General features: G+C 40.7%; 1 protein-coding gene across 3 annotated transcripts in view; it reads right to left on the bottom strand.

Moving 5' to 3' along the window:
- Positions 1–24,256, bottom strand: part of LOC135227028 (RNA-binding protein Ro60-like) — a 196,130-nt gene that overhangs the window by 125,751 nt on the left and 46,123 nt on the right. For all 3 annotated transcript variants that reach the window (XR_010317333.1, XM_064266813.1, XM_064266814.1), the window contains exon 7: positions 19,849–19,965. Coding sequence is in view for 2 of the 3 variants with exons in the window: in XM_064266813.1 (XP_064122883.1) it covers positions 19,849–19,965 (117 nt within the window). In the remaining variant the exon portion in view is untranslated. The remainder of the gene's footprint in view (positions 1–19,848; positions 19,966–24,256) is intronic.

Below are 24,256 nucleotides of genomic sequence, written 5' to 3'. Positions count from 1 at the left end.
AAAACAATGGAAGATGAATGGGAAAGTGAGTTAATAGAAGAGATAGCCAAATTCAAACATGGAAATAGAGTTAGAACTATAAACAATGATACAAGATAAGTAGAAGAATGGACTATACTAAGAACTGGAGGAAAAAGATCAAGCAAATCTTGGGCTGATTCGTACAACGTACAAGACTCAAGAGACAGGTGACAAGGGATGGGTTAACTTAAGAGATTATAGTTATGTAGAAAAATTGAAGATGAAAAAGTGTTGATAGGATTTGAAAACAGAAGCATAATTGAAGCTAAAGAAAAAGAACTACAAAGCTGGAGAAAAGACAAGGTACATATATGAGGAGGTAAATGATGGACAAAAAAAGCCATATCTACAAGATGGATAGTAGTAATTGAAAAGGTAAAAGGGGGGGAAAAGGATATGTAAAGCAAGATTAGTAGCTAAAGGTTTTGAAGAAGAAATGGCTGAATGGGAAAAAGATGCTCCTACATGCAATGCTGAAATTTTAAAACTTTGTTTGACAATAATAAAATTGAAAGACTGGAATTGTTATACATGAGATGTAAAAACTGCATATTTACAAGGTGATGAAATACAAAGAGAAGTACGTACTACTATACTTAACCACCCAGTGAAGATGGTTGGAGTGGATTATGGAAAGAAAACTGTCTATGGGTTCAAGGATGCAACAAACAGATGGTATTTTAAGGTGGTAAAGGTAATGGAGGAGCTTAAAGGCAAGAGAGGTAGACTAGAAACTAATATATTCTTTTGGAAAAAAGACAATAAATTCAATGGTATTTTATGTATACATGAAGATGATTTTTGCTACGGAGGAACTGCAGGATTTTTAAAGGAAACCATTGGGAAATTGAAAGGGAATTGCAAGTAGGAGAACAAGAAAGTAAAAGTTTTTAGTATATGGGAGTAACAGTAAAGCATAAGGAAAATAGATTTTGACTTAATCAGTGGCAGTATATAAATTCTATAAGAGAACCAGAAGCTAGAAGATTTACATGTAATAAGAGTGTTAAGACAAAAGGAGTAATAAAGTATAGATCGGTGGTAGGACAGTTGAATTGGGTATCGCTACATATACCATGCCAGATATATCTACGATATTAGTGAATTAAGTAAAGCTTTTAAAGAAGGAACAACTCAAGATACGAAGAAGCTTATTAAAATTGTGAGAATAACTAAGAGCATAATGTTCTATGCATGTTCTATGCAGATGCTTCATTTGGGAATATAGATGGCCATACTCAATTGGGTTAAGTTATACCCTTGACTGATGGTAAGAGGAGCAGTCTCATATGGTGGAAGTCTAGAAAATCCTGGAGTTGCAAAATCCACCATTGAAGCAGAAACTTTGAGTGTGGGGGAGGCCATATATTGATATATTTCAAACATTTGTAGGAAGAGATAGTAGGAGGGAGAAAATTAGAAGCATTAGTTAATACTGATAGTAAGACACTAATCACTTCAATAAAACTCAGTACAGTGGTCCCCCCTATTCGCGGGGGATGTGTACCAGACCCCCCCGCGAATAGTTAAAATCCGCGAATGTTTGGAACCTCCCTCTAAAAATGCTCATAAACTCCCATCCTAAACATGCAAACACCAAAGTATCCCTTAAAGACCATCCTTCATCAAATATACATAAAATATCCTATTATGGTTCATATTAATCTTTGAAATATTATTAATACTATTTTAAAGTAAATCTTACATTTTATGTTTATACATAAATACATACTATGTACGTACTGAATGACTTAGTTACGTATGTGAAAATAATTCAGTCCCCCATAAGTATTCAGTCATGCACGTTTTCTTTCATACTGTTACTATTTAAGACATCCATTTTCTTTTTACAAGGGAACAATGGAAATGTGAAATCACAAATACCAAATGTCTACTTAAAGTATTATCCTACATCAAATATACCATTGAATTGGTATTATTAATATCATTTTAAAGTAATCTTAAACCTTTTACCATTAGAAATATATAAAAAGCCAATAGCAGAGAGAGAGAGAGAGAGAGAGAGAGAGAGAGAGAGAGAGAGAGAGAGAGAGAGAGAGAGAGAGAGAGAGAGAGAGAGAGGGTTGTCCTTATTTAAAACAGTGAAGTGGATAGATTATTGTACTTCTTTAAAATACTATCACATGTGAATTTTGAATATAGTTATATTACTATTATTATTATTATGCAAAAATATTAATAAACATACACATGTACCATAGAAATTCTCTCATCTCAGTAAAAGAGAGAGAGAGAGAGAGTTTACATTATCCTGAGATATGGCAGCACAGTTGTTGGACCCCAGCCAACTCGGTTTGCTACTGGAGTTCAAAGAGAGAGATGCGGGGTAAAGAGCATTTTCTTTCATTCTTCTTACATAATTCTTTTTATTTATAAACTAAAATCTTGCTAATTCACTTTAATATTTTCTTTAATGAATTTATATTATTGATGTTTACATTAATATTGATATTTGAAAATTAGTAAATCATCATCCAAAAAACATACATCGCTTTAAGAGAGAGAGAGAGAGAGAGAGAGAGAGAGAGAGAGAGAGAGAGATTATCGTAGTATTTGTAAAATACTTTCACATATGATTTTTATAATTACAGTTATTATTATTATTATTATTTGAAAATATTAATAAACATATTACGCATATATGTACCATAAAAATCTCTCATCTCAGTAAAAGAGAGAGAGAGAGAGAGAGAGAGAGAGAGAGAGAGAGAGAGAGAGAGGAGAGAGAGGGTGGTGGGGGTGGAAATTTTCATGCACACGTGATGGCAGCCACAAATCAGCTCCTTCCCCCTCCGGTCACTTAACTTGATACGTATATCTGAGTTTTAGTACCTTGAGTTAGAGAAAGAATCTGACTGGGATTTCCTTCGTTCTTCCATAATTTTTAAAATTTATAAGCTAAAATCTTACTAATTCACTATGGTATTTTCTTTAATGAATTGATATTATTGCTGTATAAATTAATATTAATATTTGAAAATAGTAAATCATTTATTTATCATACAAAAAAAACATACATCTTTGTAGTAGAGAGAGAGAGAGAGAGAGAGAGAGAGAGAGAGAGAGAGAGAGAGAGAGAGATAATTATTATTTTTATTATGTGATATCATTTAAACTTATTAAACTTACTTGTACAGTATTAATCAAAATTAATATTTGAAAATTAGTAAATCATTTTTGTATCATAAAAATGTATTTAGTCATGAAAATAAACTTCAAAATACACTAATTAGTGATTATTTTAGTCGGAAAATTCCGCGAATGGGCGAGTCCGTCCGCGAATAATTTCTAGATAGATTCCAAAGAAAAATCCGCGAATGTGTGAGTCCGCGAATCCGGAGAACGCGAATACGGGGGGAACACTGTACTGGGGTAGGCAGTAAGAGATGAAAAGTAGATATTGCAGCAATAAGAGAAACAATAGAATAAGGTGAGACGGATAAAGAAAAAGATCAAATAGCTTACGTAATAGTAACTAAAGCAGGAATTTCATGGAAAAATATTAGAAGTCATGTAGAGGGTAAAGATTTCAGAATAAAGATTAGAGGGAATCAGGTTAGGAAGAGGTTGGAGGGGAAGGAAGAGATAAGTGTGATTAAATATCAGTTTAGTCAGTGTTATTTTGTTTTTATTTTCTGTATCGATGAAATGTGGGCTTCGTTCATTGTATGGGAAACGTGTTTGATTTTAGAAAATGTCTTAATGTATTGAAGCTGTGTTATGACATCACAGGATGTGAAGTCATAGAAGACAAGATGGCAGCAGCATGGGGAGGAAATTTAAACAAAACAGAGCAGGCAGAACAGGAGAGACCAATCTGGTGTTTGGTTTGGTAGGAGAGGGCTCTCTGTCTTTGTGGGTTGTACGTCTTGCTGTGGTAGCATTCAAAGTCTTAAGCTGGATTACAATAAGGAGAATTTTCATGTAAGTTTGGCATGGTCTCTAAAAAAGGGATTTTGATGAAGGAAAAATCTATTTCTGGGCAAAGGCCCGTGTCGCCCAGTGAAATGTCCCTTTAGCACACATTTCTAAGGTATAATATTGCTAAAATACCAGAGAAAAAAGCTAAAATGGAATTCCCAGAATATTCTGGCTCGCTCACCTTATTTAAAGGTGTCTGTATGGTTTCTGGGGCGAGTGAAACCACTACTAGAGGTCCTTAGCCATTTAGATTCATCCTTCTTCAATATCCCTCAACAATATAGAGGAGCCGACCTAAGGCCCACTCCTCGCTACCGTTACGGCTAGCGCCTCTGACGGCATTCCTGGAGATAGCACCCAAGCTTGGGCCAAGGGGGGGGATATAACAGAAGGGGGGGATTTCACTGGGCGACACAGGCCTTTGCCCAGAAATAGATTTTTCCTTCGTCAAAATCTCTTTTCTGGGCTCAGCCCGTGTCGCTACGTGAAATAGTACCAGAGAAATGGCCACATAAGCTTGGAATAAGGAAGTACCTAAGAAAGATGTAGGATAATAAAAAAAAATTAAGGTTAACCCTCTTACGCCGACTGGACGAATTTTACGTCGACATTTTTTGTCTCCCGTGTGCCGACTGGACGTATTTTACGTCGACTTACAAAAGTTTTTTTTTTTAAATTCGCGGAAAAATACTTATAGGCCTACCAGCCTAAAACTTTTGAATCACGCACCTTGGGGGATGCTGGGAGTTCACGGATCAAGGTGTTGTTTTGTTTACAATCGTTACGCAGGCGCGCAAGCGCGAATTTCTTTCTTGCCGCACTAAAAAGTATCTGTGACACATCTCGGAAATTATTTCGTCACTTTGACATAATTTTTGTACCATTGTAAATTAGCCGTTACATGAAGTATTATATATGAAAATGTGCGCATTATTATGTAGAATACAACAATAAAATACTCATAATTGTAGCTTTTATCAGTTTTGAGATATCATACTAAAAGAACGATAATTTGCCGCCAAAATTTTTCAACCTTTCCTCGGTCAACTTTTGACTCTAACCAGAAATGGTCGAAAAATGCAATTTTGTGTAAGCTAAAAAACTCTTATTATTTTAGTAATATTCAATCATTTACCTTCATTTTGCAACTAATTGGAAGTCTCTAGCACAATATTTCGATTTATGGTGAATTTATGAAAAAACTTTTTCCTTACGTCTGTGCGGTAACTCTTCTGAAAAAAATCATACATGCGATTGTGGTAATGTTTGCACCATTTTAAAATTAGCCGTTATATAAAGTTTTATATATGGAAATGTGCGCAATTTCATGCACAATACAACTAAAAACACCCATGGTTGTAGCTTTTATCAGTTTTGAGATATTTCATATAAATAACAATAATTGCCAAAATTTCAACCTTCGGTCAACTTTGACTCTACCGAAATGGTCGAAAAACGCAATTGTAAGCTAAAACGCTTATATTCTAGTAATATTCAAGCATTTACCTTCATTTTGCAACAAATTGGAAGTCTCTAGCACAATATTTCGATTTATGGTGAATTTATGAAAAAAATAACATTTTCTTTACGTCCGCACGGTAACTCTTCTGAAAAAATCATTACGTGCGATTTGTGGTAATGTTTGACCATTTTAAATTAGCCGTTACATAAAGTTTTTATATATGAAAATGTGCGCTATTTCATGTAGAATACAACGAAAAAATAATTGAAGGTTGTAGCTTTTCTCATTTTTGAAATATTTGCATATAAATCACGATAAATAGAAAAAAACCAAGTTCGGTCAACTTTGACTCTACCGAAATGGTTGAAAAACACAATTGTAAGCTAAAACTCTTACAGTCTAGTAATATTCAGTCATTTACCTTCATCTTGAAACAAATTTGAAGTCTCTAGCAAAATATTTAGATTTATGGTGAATTTTAAAAAAAATCTTTCCTTCCCTCCGCGGGCGGATTCTCCGCCACAAATCTCCGAAATGCGTACGTACCATTCTTGGAATATTTGCTCCGTTTCATATTAGGCATTTCACAGAGTTTTATATATGAAAATGTGCGCAATTTTATGTAGAATTAAACGAAAAATATTTGAAGGTTGTAGCTTTTCTTATTTCCAAAATAATTGCATATAAAATATATATATAAAAAAATTCGACATTCGGTCAACTTTAACTCGTCAGATATGGTCGAAAACTGCAATAGTAAGCTAATACTCTTACAGTATAGTAATATTCAATCATTTGTCTTCATTTTGAAAGAAATTGGAAGTCTCTAGGGCAATATTTAGATTTATGATGAATTTTTGAAAAATATATTTGTTTACGTCCGAGCGTTACGAATTCATGCATTATTTTGTGATAATATTTTCTCTGTGTTGCTTTTATCGTTTTACAATGTGTTATATACCAAAATGATAGCAATTTAGTGTACATTACAACGAAAAAAAAGTAACTTGTTACCTTTAACAGTTTTGCGCACAGCGCGATTTGAATACAATTATATATGGAATTTCGTTTTTGCGCTATCATATATCGCATTAGTATTTATATATGATAATGATAATTTTTTTCATTTCTGATGGTTGCATACTAAACTTCAGCCGATGACAAAAAAAGGAGCCAAAAATGAACTCTTAATCTTGAAAACTAAGCGCGCTGTGATTTTTTGAAAAAAATATTTTTTCCGCTTCCGCGCTCACTCTGAAACACCTCCGGCACACGGGAGACAATTTTTTTTTTACCGCTTCGGCATAAGAGGGTTAATTGCTATAATCTAAGGATATGGTTACAAGTTGAGTAACAAAGGGCAATTGAAACCTTAATAGTAACAATAATACAAAATGGTTAATACTTAACAGTAAACAAGAATGTTAACTTAAACTGTGACTAATCCTAAGAACAAAACACAAGGAAATATCATAATATATACAACATGTGGCACCCAAGGTACAATAAGGCTACATGGTGGCTGAGCCATGGCAAGAATGTCAGCGAGGCAGGTAGAAAGGAGAGATCTAGGTTAAACTACTTACTACTGCTCAAGCAGTGTCAGGAGAAACTGTGTTTCCCGCTGCCACTGCTGGAAATTTAAGGGCTTCTAAGGACTCAAGATAATGGCGTTTAAATACTGCCGGAGATTTCCATCCTGTGTACTTCTTCAGATCATCAAAATTCATATGTTGAAAGTAGTTGATAGAGGTAGCTACTGCCCTAATGTCATGTACCCGAGGGAAGGGTTCTGGGTTGGCTTGTTTAATAAAATATAAGATTTGCTGCCTAATTCCTTTTAAGGAAATGGTGCCTCCTTTTTCACTTATAAATAGAGGGCCTGAAGATCTCAGGGCTGTACTATTTAGGTATACTCTTAGGGTAGTAACTGGATATAAGGATGGGTCCTGTGGAAGTGGGAGAATTTTCCACGGGGCCCACCTATCCAGTGGGTTTTCATTTTTAGCTGGAAATTGATGATCTGGAGAAAGTAGCACTTCTCCTGAAGGGAGAAACTCTATATAGAGCCGACAGTTCAGATACCCTGGCTCCTGAGGCCAGACTTAAAAGGAATAATGTTTTCCTCAGGAGGGGTAAAAAGTCACATGAGTCATTACTAGTGTCCGAGGCTAATTTGAGGACATCATTTAAGAACCATGATACAGACTTGGGTCTCTCTGATGGTCTGAGTCTAGCGCAGGCCTTAGGGATAGATGAAAAATAAGAGTCTGTTGGGTCTATTTTGAATCCAAACTGGAAGATTTTCTTGAGTGCAGATTTAGTAGTAGTAATAGTACTAGCTGATAAACCTTTCTCAAACAGTGTCTTGAAAAAGGATATGGCCAGATTGGTTGTCATGGTTTGTGTTTCAGAATTCCTCAGGAATATAGACAGTTTTTTAACTGCTGAGTCATATTGACGCAGGGTCGATTCCCGTTTATCCGATTCTAAGAATAAGATATTCTTAGGGTCGATATTGGCATCTATATTTGCCGCAAACTTCATGAAGTCCATAAAGTTAGGGCTTTCTGAATTCCTGAGGAAGCGAACACAGTCCTCGTTTGTACTAGTTGTGATAGTCTGGCATTGGGAATCCGTTGAGGTCGGAGTCCCAATTCCAGTAGCAGTGGGAACCAATTGCTCTTGGGCCAATTGGGGGCTATTAGAGCAATGTGTCCCTTGAACGTCCTGAGTTTGTTCAGAACCTTCACGAGAAGATTCACTGGAGGAAAGATGTAAATCTTCTTCCACTGATTCCAGTCTATAGCCTTGGCGTCCGTGGCATAAGCCAGAGGGTCCAGGTTGGGGGCCACATAACAAGGGAGTTTGTGATTCGACTCTGTGGCGAAGAGATCCACCTGAAGCCCTGGGACTTGTTGGCAGACCCACTTGAATGACTGCCTGTCCAGGGACCACTCTGACTCCAGTGGGACTGAACGTGATAGCGCATCCGCTACTACATTCCTTACCCCCGTTAGGTGGGTGGCGGACAGGTGCCATTTGTTCTTGGCTGCCAGTGAAAATATGGCTATCATGACATGGTTCACATGGCTCAACTTGGAGCCTCCCCTGTTGATGCAGTGTACTACCACTGCACTGTCCAGCACCAGTTTGATATGAGATTTCTTGGCTGGATGAAGCTTTTTCAGGGTGAGGAACACTGCCATAGCTTCCAGTACATTGATATGAAGCTGGCAGAATAGAAGGGACCAGGTTCCCTGTGCCTTCTTGTACTGTGAGTATCCTCCCCAGCCATTTAGTGACGCATCTGTGTGGATCACTAGTGCCGGCAGAGGAAATTGGAGGGGAATTGTCTTTGAAAAATTCTTGATCTCCGTCCAGGGGCGGAGCCTCTTTCGTAAGATCGCCGGGATAGTGGCTAGCTTGTCCCAGATCTGTTGTTTGCTCTTGAGCGCCAGATGCGGTTTATGTCTTTCAATTTTGCTTTTAGCAGAACATCTGTTACTGAAGCAAGCTGGAGAGAGCCTAGGATTCTTTCTTCGTTCCTCCGGGACGTCTGCTTGCACTTGAGAAATTGTCTGGTTGCCTTTGCTATTTCTCTTCTCTTCAACAGCGGAATTAATAGAGTGTGAGACTTCAAGTCCCATTGAATGCCCAACCACTGGAAGCGAGACTCCAGTGTTAGCCGGGACTTGGTCTTGTTTATCTGGAACCCCAGGTGTTCCAGAAACTGGATCACTTTGACCGTTGCTTTGTGGCATTCTTCAATGCTTATGGCCCAAATGAGCCAATCGTCCAGATAAGCTACTAGCATTATTCCTTGAGACCTGAGTTCTTGAACGACTGTCTCCGCCAGTTTTGTAAATATCCTGGGGGCTACATTGAGCCCGAAAGGCATTACTTTGAAGGAGAATGCCTGGTTCCCTAGCCTGAAGCCTAGGAATGGGCAGAAGTGTCTTGCTACTGGAACATGATAGTATGCGTCTGTAAGATCTATAGAGGTGGTGACGGCCCCACGGGGAAGTAAGGTCCGCACCTGCGAAAGGGTCAACATTCGAAACTTGTCGCAACGAATGAATAAGTTTAGACGGGACAAGTCTAGAATTATTCTTCGTTTGTTTGAGCCTTTCTTTGGCACGCTGAACAAGCGACCTTGAAATTTTAAATACTTGACTCTTGACACTACTCCTTTTTGAAGGAGTTCTTGAGAGTATTCTATCAATTCCACTGTTGGTTGTTGATGAAAGGTTTTGGATGGAGGAAGACCTTTGAGCCAGCTCCACCCTAGACCTTTGGACACAATACTTTGGGCCCATGTGCTGAACCTCCATTGGTGATGAAAGAGGAACAGCCTCCCTCCTACCTGAGGATTCTCACTGGTTCAGGGAAGGGCGTGCCCCACATCCTCCCCGGGGACCCTTACCTCGGTTAGATGCTCTTCCGCTAGCCCTTTGGCGCAAAGCGCTTCTAGCTCTGCTACCCCTGCCAAACTTGCTGAAGGGTTGAAAGGACTGACCTTCAAAGATTGGGTTGAAAGCAGGGGAGACAGCGTAGGAAGTCGAAGCCTGTGCCTGCTGAGGTGGTTGCGTTAGCAGCACAAACTGTTGTTGTGGCTGCACCTTGGAAGTGGATGTTTGCGGTACTTGTGATACCGGAACCACCTGTACTACCGTCTGCTGCTGGGAAGCCTGGAAAGGCTGGAATTTCCTAGGCCTTTTCTTTGATTTTTGGTTTGATGCGGCTGACTCCGATTTTCGTTGGCTGATCAAACCCCAGCGAACCCTTAGGCTCTGATTGAACCTAACTGCCTCGCAGTGAATTTCGTTCACTAACGAGGCTGGGAAGAGATCAGCGCCCAAAATGGATGAGGCTAAGAGCTTGTTAGGCTCATGTCGGATAGTGGCCTCTGCCAGCACATGTTTCCTACAATTTCGCCTAGCTATGACTAAATCATACAAGTCACATTGCATCGAGTACAATTGTGACTTTGCAATGATTTTGAATAGCGGCTCTTCTCCATAGATTAGAGCCGATACTTCCGTCATTACTAGTGAATTGAGGGATCTGCACAGCCTCATCCTGGCGTCAAACTCAGCCTGGATGAGGTTATCTGACAGCCTGGGTAATCTCTCACTGAACTGAGAGATGGCGCAGTCTGGTTTCAGCTTTCCCACCGAAAAGGTGGCCAGAAGATCTACCCAGAGATCATCCGTTCCGGGGAGCATGAGGGATGTTGGTTCCGTCTCCCGGAGTTGTGGCATTGGTTCATCCTTCATCGCGGCTTGCAGGGTGAGCTCCGCTACCTTCGATGTGAACGGGATGGGAGTCTCCGCGTCCACAGTGAAGATCGTGAAGGCACTCTTGAAGGCTTGAACCCTGGTGTTGACACATTGCCACTCCTCTAGGTTCCGTAGCCATTCACGTTGTGCGTGATCCCGAGAGAGAATTACAGTCTCCTTCGGGACCTTGTCTTCCCTTCTCATAGCCGCTTCTGTAAGGCGGGCATAGCCAATGAAGGGGGGCTGCAATCCTTGCGGATGAAACTCGAAGTCCGCAATCCTTCGAGTTCCACAGCCCTCAATCGTTAGCATGCCATCTACGAAGGGAGCGTGGGAAGCAATCCTCCAGGGGTTGCTTGCCGTATATGTGGGAAGGGTAGACAAGTCCGGCATGGCTTGAGCTACCGTGCCGGACTGTGGAAGTCCTGCCGCTGAGTTCTCTCGGAGCCCTGCGATAAGGTTCTCCTGAGTAACTAGTCTATCAGAGATAGCTCGGATAGACTGACCTGACTCCTCTAAAGAAGATGAAATTGGTGTAAACATCTCTTGGAACTTATTTTGCACTAAGTTCCCAACTAAACTGCCCATCTGCTGCATAATATTGGCGGAGATATTAGCAGAGAAGGTGTCTGGGTCAAAAAGGGAAGGTTCTACCTTTTCTTTAGGAGTCCTAGGTCTGGTTCCCTTAGAAGTCGAAGGCTCAGGGTCGGAGGAGAAGAGCTGAGCCTTGTCCTTAGAAGACTTGGACTTGGAATCCTTTAAGAAAGAAGCCATTTTAGCCTTGTCCGCTCCGGGATGGCGAGCCGAAGACTTATGGGCAAGGCTAGAACCTGACTTCTTCGACAGTGACTTCCAGAGCGATTTAAAGTCACGCTTACCTTTGACTTTAGGGATCACCAGGGTGGACTTCGGCCTGACCGACTGAACATCCCTGGTGAATCCCTGGAAAGAAGTAGATGTAGTAGAGGAAGAAGCTCTAGATGGGCTCAAGGAAAGACCTTGAGCCCCTAACAAACCTGCCTCACTTACATCCTTACCTGTGCCATCCACCGTCATGGGCTCGAGGTCTAAGTTCAGTCCGGCTACTTCTTGTAGGACATCCTGAGTCGTAGGTTCCTCCGAGGTTAGCGCCACTTGCTCCTGGATGGTGGTAATCAAGGGAGCCGCCACTTCCGGGTCCACGTAAGAGGCGCTCTTCCCGCCGGGGAAGATGAGGGTGGCCATCTCTTTCGATAAAATGTAGGGTTGGCCCTTAGTCACATTACGGCCAAACCCACCAACCCAGGCCTTCAGGGTAGAAAGGGCGGAATCCTGGATCGCATGGGCACCCTGAAAGAGAGGGTTAGTATTAATACTTAAGGTTACTTAAGAATAATTTATAACATAAGATGACTGATATATCACAGATCATATTGGTCACTGAAATCATTGTACTAAAGTGTAGTATATTCGGAACATTACTTATCCTGGAGGAGACCTGATCCACGAACTCATAACAGATCGTGCAGCTCTCATGGTGCCAAACCAACGACTTGTTGTACCGGATTGCACAGGTCCTGCAGCACGGCATTACAGCCCGACTCCATACAATGGGTGACCTGTAAGTGAAATGACACATTAGTATCATCACTAACATCCTGGACTAAGTCCGTGATGTGATATATCATAACGCTGGAATGTTCCGGAGTTAAAAGATAACAAGGGTTAGTCTCTACCTGCTCTTCTGCCGTGTAATGTGGTGAGTCGGGGTCCGGACAGGGATCGGTTATTTAGATACAGCTTGAAATCAGGTGTGTCTCCGGCGTTGCCGGAGAGCAAAATTTTACTGAAACAGGGAGACCACCTAATCCCTACACTGGAGCGAGGAGTACTTGGAACGGCGGGTGAGGAGCAGGAGGGGACCAATAAAATGTGGCGGGGTTGACAACCCTGCCGTCAAAACTTAAATTTAGAATAAGTAGGTGGGGAATCCCAGGTAGGTAGCGGGGTCTCCGCCAACTTACACTAAGATAATGGATGTTAAATATAAACGTAAACATGCATGAAAAGCGTATCCTTGTAATGAGGCCAGAGCCCACCTGGTGTCACCGGTCCCTGAGACCTGACTGCGCCGGGGTCCTGACCCGCCGGAGCGGAAGGGTGGTGACTCGGGGTAGGAGAGCGCGGCCCGAGAGCCGAGGAGAGCCGAGCACAGCAGAGTCAGGTGGCCAACCGAGACTCGGCCAAGCAGGGGTCCCCCTGCTACTCTACTGGGGAGAGCGGTATGGAGCCGAGCTGACGTCAAGCGTCCTCTAGCTAACTCCTGTATCCCCCCGCGTGGGGGGGAGGGAAGGGAGGGTGCTCGGATCGGTTGTCTGAGACAACGTGAGCGAGCGTATCTCCCCCCAAGAATGGGGAAGAGAGCATGGAGGACCGACGCTGGGTGGCTCATAGCGGTCGCCTGGAACCTTTCTCGGCCGTGAGATGAACTATGCGGTGAGAAAGGCCACGCGATCCGAGGTGGCCTAGGCCAGCCAGAACTGTCTCGATAAGCATGAATACAAATAAGATCCTAACAAAACACCGGGGATAAGGAAGAAAAAATGAAGGAGGAGAGAAAGAGATGTCCTGGAGGAGCTGGATCGGACCAACCGAGAAGTAAGGGCGAACCTGGAGACTCCGAGCAGCTAGCCTATGCCGAGACGTAGAAACGCAGGGCGGTGACCAGGGTGGCTCTAGGACATGAGAGAAAAGACTAGAGTCCTTCGAAAGTGCCTAACTCATAGTAACCTGACAACTAAAAAGAACATGCATGCATGAACTCTAAGCTGAAGGAAACGGCGTAGGCTACAAGCTTAGGATGAGCTCGGAAAACAACCCCCATGTAGAGATAAAATTACATAAATAAGACGTCAATAATGCATCATCGAAAGAATAGTAATGTACTACTAAAGAATTTGAGCACAAACGGTATAAGGACCGAATGGGGCACGAAACAATGGAACATGTGGGAGCGATGCGCGGCTCGGGGACAAAGCCACATGGGACGCCGTCCATAAAAACCCTAAATAAATTGGTTAAATGGGCCCAGGGCAGTCTGTAAATGTTGTAAAACATTAATAGCAGTACTTAACTTGGATGCAGAAGAATCTTGACGTTGCATGATGAATAAGTGAGAATTCCAAAACGAACACAACACAGAGCAGAAAAATATGTGCGGTGTGGATCGTGCTAACAAAAGGAATGACGTCAGAGGCGCTAGCCGTAACAGTAGCGAGGAGTGGGCCTTAGGTCGGCTCCTCTATAGTTGAGGGATTTTGAAAAAGGATGAATCTAAATGGCAAAGGACCTCTGGTAGTGGTTTCACTCGCCCCAGAAACCATACCGACACCTTTAAATAAGGTGAGCGAGCCAGAATATTCTGGCAATTCCAGATTAGCTTTTTTCTCAAGTATTTTAGCAATATTATACCTTAGAAATGTGTGCTAAAGGGACATTTCACGTAGCAACACGGGCTGAGCCCAGAAATGCTAATAAATGTTTAATTCTAGAGTTTGAATAGTAAATATGTATGACTCTAATAATGCTCCCTAAATATTAAGCTAACTTTTAAATGAAATTAGGGTTAGCCTAATACATTACCATTAAAAAAAGAAATAAATGGTTGGCCAAAATATATGAGTGTGTGAAGGTTACATACATACAACATAGTTCTCTCTTCTTTCCCCTTCCGAAGACCGATCTACTTTTAGAAGTCTCCTCAACACTTTCAAGAAATTCTTTATTCTGTCTCTTTCTCTTTGCTCTGAAATTCCTTTTCATGAACAAAAAGGGCTTTATATTTGGAAAAATACAATTCTTAATTGTGTGTTTTAAAACAGCACATTTACAGTTCTAGAAGATAAAAGTAAAAGCAGATAGTAAATTAAAAATTATCTACAGCTACATCAACAGAGAGAGAGAGAGAGAGAGAGTTGTCTTTACATAAGTATTAAGGTAACTTTTGAATGAAGTTAAAGTTACTGTAATTTCATTTAAAAGTTATCTTAATACATTACCCTTACTAAAAGAAATAAATGGTTGGTAAAAATATAGGAATATAGGAGTGTGTGAAGATTCCACCCATACATAGAGAGAGAGAGAGAGAGAGAGAGAGAGAGAGAGAAATCATTGATCGCTAATCTGCAACACTCCCTCCTGTCACATTACCTGACATATTTGACAGCTCTGGACTTTGAGCTTCTGGGGAGTTAAAAAGAAAGACAAGGGAAAGAATTCTTTATATGCATCATTTTGTCATTACATCATTACAGTATATTATTATTATTATTATTATTATTATTATTATTATTATAGAGGAAAGGGACAATTTATGCTTGAAAGCAAGCGAAGTGTCCACGGCCCTAACTTTGCATGCTTCAACTTTCACCGAGGGTAATACCTCTTCTTTAATCTGAGAGTGGGCCTCCGAGATTAGATACCTCAGAAAAAATGCCAGGGCATTTTTTGAAAGTGGATGTGACACATTCTTTTACCGAGCACCACAGGTTATTTGATAGACCACAAATCTTTGCCATTCTATGTAAATAGTACCTTAGTGCCTGTACTGGGCAAAGAGTCTTCTCTTCCTCATCAGGACCTAGAATTGTCCATTTGTTTTTAATAGAATAAGAATGAGGCCAGGGCTTGGAAGAGGTCTTGTTCTTTGTTAACAAACCGAGGGTGAACGAACAGACTGCGTCCCCCTTAGAAAACCAAAATTCTTTTGACAATTGCATGTAGCTTGCTCACACGCTCAGCAGCGGCTAATGCTATTAGATATAAGTTTTCCTTATCAGGTCTCTCAGAGAAATTGTGAATGGTGGTTCAAAACAGGGATCTGACAGCCTTGTCTCCCTCTGTTTTGCCGTATCAAACAATTTGAAAAGGTTGGACAAATCCTTTATGATAGACCTACTCCCCTATGTTTAAAAACTGAGCTCAACATAGCTCTGTAGCCCTTTATAGTAGAGGAAGACAAGCCTCTAGATGATCTTAAATAGAGAAAGAATTCAGCAATTTTTGCAATAGATGTCTTAGAAGACTTGATGTTATGCCTTCTGCACCAGGATTGGAAGACTGTCCACTTGGCTTGATAAATTTTGCTTGAGAATTGGTGCCTGCATCGAGCAAGTGTGTCTGCAACTGACTTTAAAAAAACCTTTCGCTTGCACTAATCTCCTGACAGTTTGAATTAGGTCAAGGCCAGAATGGACAGTCTTTGGTGGAATTGTCTGTAGTGAGGTTGTCCGAGTAGATTGATTTTTGTAGGGAGTGGTCTTGGAAAGTCCATAGTTAGTTCTAATAAGTCAGGGAACCAACTGTGCTGGCCAAAACAGCGATAGTATTAAAATTATCATCAGATTTCGGTGAGTTCTGAACTTGTTGATGACCTTCTCTCACCAATCTTGAAATGAGGGAAGGCACAGAATTCCTTGTCTGACCAATCTATCACCATTGCATCGGTTGCCCAGGCTGGAGGGTCCAGTGCTGGCGAGCAATATCGTGAGAGTCAGTGGTTCCTGGCGGTCACAAATAGATCCAGGACTGGTTTTCCCCACAGTTTCCAAAGATCTAGATAAACTTGAGGGTCTAAGGTCCATTCTGTGGAGATAACTTGCTTTCAGCGGCTAAATCCGTCCACTAGTACATCTAACTTCCCTTGCATAAATCTGGTTAAAACTCTTGTATGATTTTTGTCTGCCTAGATGAGTTCTCTTGTTGCTTTGAAAAGGGAAAATGAATGTGTTCCCCCTTTCTTCCTACCATAGGACAGTGCCGTGGTATTGTCCGAATGGACAGTCACTGTCTTGTTGAACTCTTCTACTGGGAAATCTTTCAATCCCCAGTGAATAGCTTTCAGTTTTTTTATATTTATGTGCCAACCGCTCTGTTCTGCAGTCCATATCCCAGAGACCTCCTTGGTTCCTCATGAGAGCTCCCAAACCTAGGTCTGAGGTGTCTGAATAAAACACCATGTTGGGGCTCAGAGGAAGGAGTGATTTCTCTGCTGAAAGTCTTTCATTTCATTTCCACCACAGCATGTCCTCTTTGATCTCGAGTCACTGGGAACACAAACGTGTATGGGTGTTTGTTCCTGTCCTAACTGATCGTTAGATAAAATTATAAGTTCCCAATATAAAGCCTCCCTAGTGTTATGAATTGCTCCATAATGAGAACGTCTCCAGTAGGCTCATCCAACTGTTTGCAGAGCAGGACTGAAAGGAGGGAAATTGGTCAACTTTCTGATAGCAAGAATTTATCCTTTTGGGGGATGGAAAAAACTGAAGTCTAAGAGTTTATTTTCATCCCCAAATATACTATCTCCTGAGAGGGAGTCAGTTGAGACGTAGGCCCTACGTACATCTCTCCTTTGACTGAGAACTAAGTAGCCAATTGTCTAAATATAACGAAATTTTTATTCCAAGGAGACATACCCATTTCGCATGGGGCTAGTACATGCATGAACACCTGTGGAGCTGTGGACAAGTTGAAGCATAAAAAGCTCTGAACTGATATACTTTGTTCTGGAAAATGAACCTTAAAACCTTCAAGTCCAAGTGGATAGGGACATGGAAGTATGCATCCTGCATGTCTATTGAAATCATCTAATTTTCCTGGCAAATGGATGATAGGATGGTCTGGGTCGTTTTCATTTTGAATTTGGTCTTCTGGACATATAAATTCAGGGTGTTACTCCAAGAACTGGCCTCCAACCTCCTGAGGCCTTGGGGACTACAAACAACTGATTGTAGTAACCCGAGGAGGGAACAAGTGTCCTCAGCTATTTTGATGGCTTCTTTCCTGAGAAGGAATGATACCTCTTGAGAGAGGGCTAGTAACCTCTCCGAGCCTACAGAGTAGGCTGTCAATATGACAGGAAAGCTGGTTAAAGGATTTTGTTTCAATGGGATTGCATACCCCTCTCTCAGCACTTCTGTTATTTTGGGTTCTGCCCCTCTTGCTTCCCAACGTTTCCAATGGTGGAGGAGCCTGGCTCCTACCGGAGTATGGAGGACGAGGTTCTTGTTTACGTAAGGTTGGCTTTGCGAGCGACTTCTTGATTCATTGAGAAGCAAACTAGGTGTTCGCCCGACATCTGGGAAAGCTTCTTTGCCTACCGCTACCTCAAAAGGACTGAGGCTCTAAAAGGAGGCTATTCTGGCACTAAAGGAAGCAATCTTTCTGGGGAGTCTTGGTTTTGTTTGTTTGTTTGTTTGTATGGTGTTTTTACGCTGCTACGTTGCATGGAACTAGTGGTTATTCAGCAACGGGACCAACGGTTTTACGTGACTTCTGAATCACATCGAGAGTGAACTTTTATCATCAGAAGTACACTTTCTCACAACTCAATGGAATGCCCGAGAATCAAAGTCGCGGCCACCAAGGTGGTACGCCAACACCATACCGACCACACCACTGAGAAGCTGAGGAGTCTTGGTGACTAGGCGAAGAGATCCTGGCAGACCCCCCCCAACCTCCCTTGGACTACCAGTATGACTTCTCCCAGGTTTAGGGGAGTATGCCAGGGATCTTTGCCTACGAGAATTAGCGGAACGGGCAGCCATCTCCTCCGCTGACACTTCACCAACACTTTTATCACTAACACTCTTATTACCCACTTTGTCCATAAGGACTTTCACTGAAGACCCTGGCTGGTCTATGGCATTCATCAGCAAACTAAATTTCTGGATGACTCTCAACTCAAGGCTAGCAAAGGGGTTGGGATCGGGAGCACAGAAGCCGAGGTGTTGAGAGGGTGTAATAAGCTGAGAAATAGGAATGGAACAGATACAGGTTCATCAGACATAGATACATTAATTTGGAGGAGTGATGTAGTGGTTGCATTTGACAACGTTCTCAAAAAAAAAATTATGCTAAGTTCAGTTAACTTTATGTTTAAGTGTTACACTATGTGTAAGGAACAGTATTGAATGCAGTACCGTTCAACTACCTCTCCCTCCCTCTCTCCTCAGCATATGCCGCCGTTAGCCACTATCGTCTGTCTTGAAGGTAATAACTCATAATAAAACCACATTTTATTTCAACGCAGAATCAGAGGAATTCATTTCTCGATATAGTGTGGTTTGGATCCCACAATAAGCTGTAGGTTCCATTGCTAGGTGACCAATTGGTGCCTAGCCACATAAAAATATCTAATCATTTGGGCCAGCCCTAGGAGAGCTGTTAATCAGCTCAGTGGTCTGGTAAAACTAAGATATACTTAATTTCATATCGCAATAATAATTTTTTATATCATTGGGTGTGTGTGTGTGAACAGTACAGCAATTAAAAACATGTTGTTTCCATTGTTATTATAATTGATTTGTTTGTTTTCAGAGGGCTGGAACAGGTTAAATTTTTGTCAGTTATTTTATATGGGAAAAACTGAATTGAGATATGAGCAGATTGACTTACAAGCTCGGTCCAGGAACGAACTATAATTGTATCTCAAGGTATTGCTGTAATTTCATTCTGGTAAAATCCTTCCTGAGGTTATTTCATTATTGGTTCCCATTTGTCATGGTCTTGAGGAGGACAGAATCTCCAAAGCCCACAGCTAATTCTATGCACAGCTCAGCATTGGTTACAGTGGGTATTTTTGTGAGAAGTTAAAATTATGAGACAGATGTACCCCTCTTTGTAACATCATCCAAGAATATTGACTGAATATATTACATGCCTTATGATTGATTGATTATGAAATCTAGGTCTTGAGGACCATAACTCCCCTCCCAGTCTGTGTTATCCAAAACATATCTGGAATTATTCAAATTCAGCAACAAAGGATTCAGTCCTATGAAAGTTTGGAGGTTATATACGTAGTGTTGAAGAGGGACACTACAAATGGGACGATAAAACCTAGAATACTGTAGATTGGAAGTAAAAGATAAAGAGGGAAGCAGTTGGGGAATGAAGAGATGCTGTAAAAGCCATTTATTAATGCTGCACAATGCACACAGCAGGTATTTTCAACCTATTAGAAAAGTGACACGATAATAGTGATAGTATTCAGATCACTTGCAACTACAAAGAAATACATCACCTGTAAAACTGGATAAGACTATTTGAAATTTAATAAATAGGTAAATAATGCATAAAAATATAACACATCCAACCTACTTCAGCTGATTTGAGGCTCTGTGAAGGAACATCATCTAATGTAACGCTGCCAAACACTTCATGTAATTTATTAACTTTGTTGATAACTTGATTTACATCCCAGTCACCTTCACCATCCTGTAAAATAAAATAAAAAAAAGAAACTTCAAAACATTATACGCACAAAGTAAACTGACAACAATTTACTGGGAATAAGGAATCATTCAGTGGTAATTATCATCATCAGTATTTATTTTTTTGTTTATCTCAAGTCATTCTATTCAACTGGGTGGTTTTCATAGTAAAGGGGTTCTGGGTTGCATCCTGCCTCCTTAGGAATCCATCACTTTTCTCACTGTGTGCTGTTTCTAATAGCACACTCTTCTGTATGAGTCCTGGAGCTACTTTGGCATCTAGTTTTTCCAGATCAATTTTGAATGATCTTGGGATCATGCCTACTGTTCCTAAGATTATGGGTACATTTCCACTGGCATATTTCATATCCTTATTTCTATTTTCAGGTCTTGATACCTATCAATTTTTTCTCTTTCTTTCTCATCTACTTTGGTGTCTCACAGTACTGTAACATCAATGAGTGATACTTTTTCTTGATTTTGTCAATCAGCATCAAGTCTAGTCTACTGGCAATTATCACACTATCTATTCTGATAACATTGTCCCAGAGGATCTTTGCCTGATCGTTTTCTATCAGTCCCTCAGGCTTGTGTTTGCACAGGCTCTAGTGGGGGGCTTTTGCTACTGAATCATGCCTCTTTTTGTACTGGTTCTGTGCAAGCACCAGACATTTGCTTGCTGTGGTTTATGGTCTCACCTTTCATATTGCACTTCCTGCATATGGGCGAGATGTCTCCTATATACGTATTGTTCTTTGAACACAACTGGTTCTTAGGGCTTGATCTTTTGATGCTGTCGGCATTCCTTCTGCTTCCTTCTTGAGTTCTCCCCTCTGTAGCCATTGCTATGTTTTACCACTGAATAGTCCTTTACTCTCTCTCATGTACTGTGCATAGTCCTTTACTCTCTTTCATGTACTGTGCATACATTGATTTGCTGTGCAATTCCTCTGTTTTGTTTTTCATTCTTCTGTCTCCGTATAATTTTGGGTCTTCGTCTACTTTTATCAGTCCTTCTTCCCATACACTCCTTAGCCACTCGTCTTCACTAGTTTTCACGTATTGCCCCCACACTCTGCTCTCAATGTCGACACCGTCCTCTATGCATATTAGACCTCTCCCTCCTTCCTTTTGTGTTATGTATAGTCTGTCTGTATTTACTCTTGGTTGCAGTGCTTTGTGTACTGTCATGTGTTTCCTAGTTTTCTGGTCTATGCTGTGGAGTTCAGCTTTTGTCCACTCCACTACTCCTACACTGTATCTGATTACTGGTACTAACGATGTGTTTATGGCTTTCATCATGTTTCCAGCACTGAGTTTTGACTTTAGTATAATAAGTCTCTGTGTATACTGTTTCTTGATGGTGTCCTTCATCTCGTGTCTTATATCCTCTCCTATTATTCCCAGGTACATATTTGTATCCTGTCTCATTTATGTGTTTGATGCTATTCCTGTCTGGCAGCTTTTACCCCTTCAGTCCTTGTCACTTTGCCTTGTGGTATGTTGACCAGGCGCATTTTTCTATTCCAAACTCCATTCTAATGTCCCACAATACAATCCTTACAGTCTGGATTAGGGTATCTATTTCCTTGATGCTCTTACCTTACAGCTGGATGTCCATGAACATTAGATCATTAAATTTGTCGGCCCCTTTCTTGAGTTGGTACCCACCATCCAACTTCTGCAGTACTTTAGTCTTGGGAATCATGGCTAATACGAACAGTAGTGGGAAAGTGAGTTGCCTTGGAAGATCCCTCTCCTGATGTTAACCTCTGGTAGTCTTATCCCAGAGCTTGTAAGTACTGTATTCCAGTTGCACTGTTGTATTTTTTAGGAAGCCGATGGTGTTTTCCTCTGCTTCATATATTTTCAGGCATTATATTAGCCACTTGTGCAGTATCATGTCGAAGGCTTTCTTGTGGTCAATCCATGCCATGCTTAGGTTGGTTCTCATTCTCTTACTATTCTTTATTACCATTTTGTCTATCAGGAGCTGGTCTTTGGTGCCGGTACACTTCCTTCTGCAGCCTTTCTGTTGGTGGGGGGATGGTGTTTGTATCCTCTAGGTAGTTGTATAACTTCCACATTATTGTTAGGCAAGTGATAGGCCTGTGGTTACTTGCTATATTTCCCTTGTTCTTGTCTTTCGGTACTAAGATGTTCTCCCTGTGGTCATCCATTTGGGCACATGGTGGTTTCTGATAACGATGATGGAGCTGTTCTGCTATTTAAGGGTGTGGGGCCTTTTAAGTTATTGAGCCAGTGGCCGTACAACTTCATCAGGACCTGGGGCATTCCAGTTGGGCATTTAGTTGGTGTCTGACTCTGTCGTGATCTTGGTGAATCTTTGTTTTATTTTTCCCAACTCTTCTGCCTTGATTTCCTGAAGCCATGCTGCACGCTTGTTGTGTGATTGCCCCATACGTTTTCCCAGTCTCTTACTCGGTTCGGCTTCAGGAATTTCTTTGTGGTTGTCCTCCTCTCACTTGGCTGTAGAGCATTTTCTGGTTGGTTACAAAGAGTTTGTTCTGTTGGTATCCTTCATACCTGTTCATCTACTGTTGGATCTTAGGTGCTTTGGCTTTAAGGCTCTGTTTTATATCTTCTATTGTACTGTTTAGGCCCTTTTCCTGTACTTTGCATTTCTCATTCAGTTCCTCTCATTTTCTTGCTTCTTAACCTCTTTTCTGCACTCTCAGTATACTGAAGTCAGATCTCATCACCATTTGTTTTTCCAGGTACCTTTTCCAAGGCAGTTGCTATTTTGGTTTCTATTGGGGTGGTTATGATGGTGGTATTGGTGTTGTATTCCCAAGAGTTCTACTACTAGTCTCTCTCCTGCATATGCCAGTTTATTTGCCTCTGTAATACTGGTGGTGTGTATTAGTCTCATTATTTCGTTAACTTTACTTGTTATCTCCCTAGTTCCTTTGTGTAGTAGGCTTTTGTGGAGGGGGTCTTTGTTCTTTCTGTATTATTATTATTATATTATTATTATTATTATTTTTTTTTTTTTTTTTGCTCTATCACAGTCCTCTAATTTGACTGGGTGGTATTTATAGTGTGGGGTTCCAGGTTGCATCCTGCCTCCTTAGGAGTCCATCACTTTTCTTACTATGTGCGCCGTTTCTAGGATCACACTCTTCTGCATCAGTCCTGGAGCTACTTCAGCATCTAGTTTTTTCTAGATTCCTTTTCAGGGATCTTGGGATTGTGCCTAGTGTTCCTATGATTATGGGTACAATTCATCATCATCATCATTATTATAGCACTCGTAAAAGTAGTTTACATGTCCAAACATGATAAGATTTCCCTGTGATGAAACACAAGAGGTAGCACATGCAACCTATTATAAAGAGCAGTTTGCAATGAGGCTAAATGAGAGAAAATTCACTGTAAAGTTACAGTGCTAACCCTCTTTTTTGCCAGGATAGGTTCCATAACCCACTGTGGAGGTGCAAAATCATCAGAAATGCAAAACACCTCTAAAAAATACTTTTAACTACCAAATATCAAGTACCCCTTAAACTAAAATGCTTATAACTGCCTATTTTAATGGTTCACTGCCTAATCTAATATGGAAAAAAAGTGTAGTGATAATTTTTGAGATCCAGTTCATAGAAAAATTCGTGAAGTGGTGAAAGTTCCCAAAATAACGTGAAAAATATGTTCCACAAAAATCCGCAACAAAGTATATATCACGAACATTTATGGAAGTTCATATGCACATCCATAGCCAGGCTTGTCAATGCCAAGTAGCAAACACTGGAGAAATAAGACTGAGCCTTCATGAAAGTGAACCAGATGCTGCAATAGGTTCAACATCCCTATAAATATGATTGGAATTAATATTAATATTGTACAACACAACTGACAGTGAGCAAATATTCTGCAAGTCAGATACAATAGCTTATAAAAATGAAAGAATTATGTTTAGAAATCAGAATTCCACAATATTAAAAACTAATTTATTACAGGTATTCAACCCAGAACACTTTTGCCCTTGCATCTTGCTCTCCTTATAGATGGTACAGTTTTAAATATCAGTGATTTTAAGGCCCTATGCCTAAGTTGCGATAAAAGATGACAAATTTTTAATCAATTTGTATTTTTCATAGCTAACAAACCTGAGGTCTTAACAACAGGATAATCTTCTAGCGCCAGCTGGAAAATGGTTGAAATACAATCAAAAATTGTGAAGCAAGGAATCTGTGGCATCTGGCAACTCATGCATATAAGAGGTGGATGCTGGTCACTGACCAGGCTTGGAACCTCGTGGAGCACCACCAGTCTTT

The sequence above is a fragment of the Macrobrachium nipponense genome, chromosome 15 (genome assembly GCF_015104395.2).
Source record: "Macrobrachium nipponense isolate FS-2020 chromosome 15, ASM1510439v2, whole genome shotgun sequence".
NCBI lineage: Eukaryota > Metazoa > Arthropoda > Malacostraca > Decapoda > Palaemonidae > Macrobrachium > Macrobrachium nipponense.
Note: the sequence above shows the minus strand (reverse complement) of the source record. Positions and strands in the feature narration are given on the sequence as shown.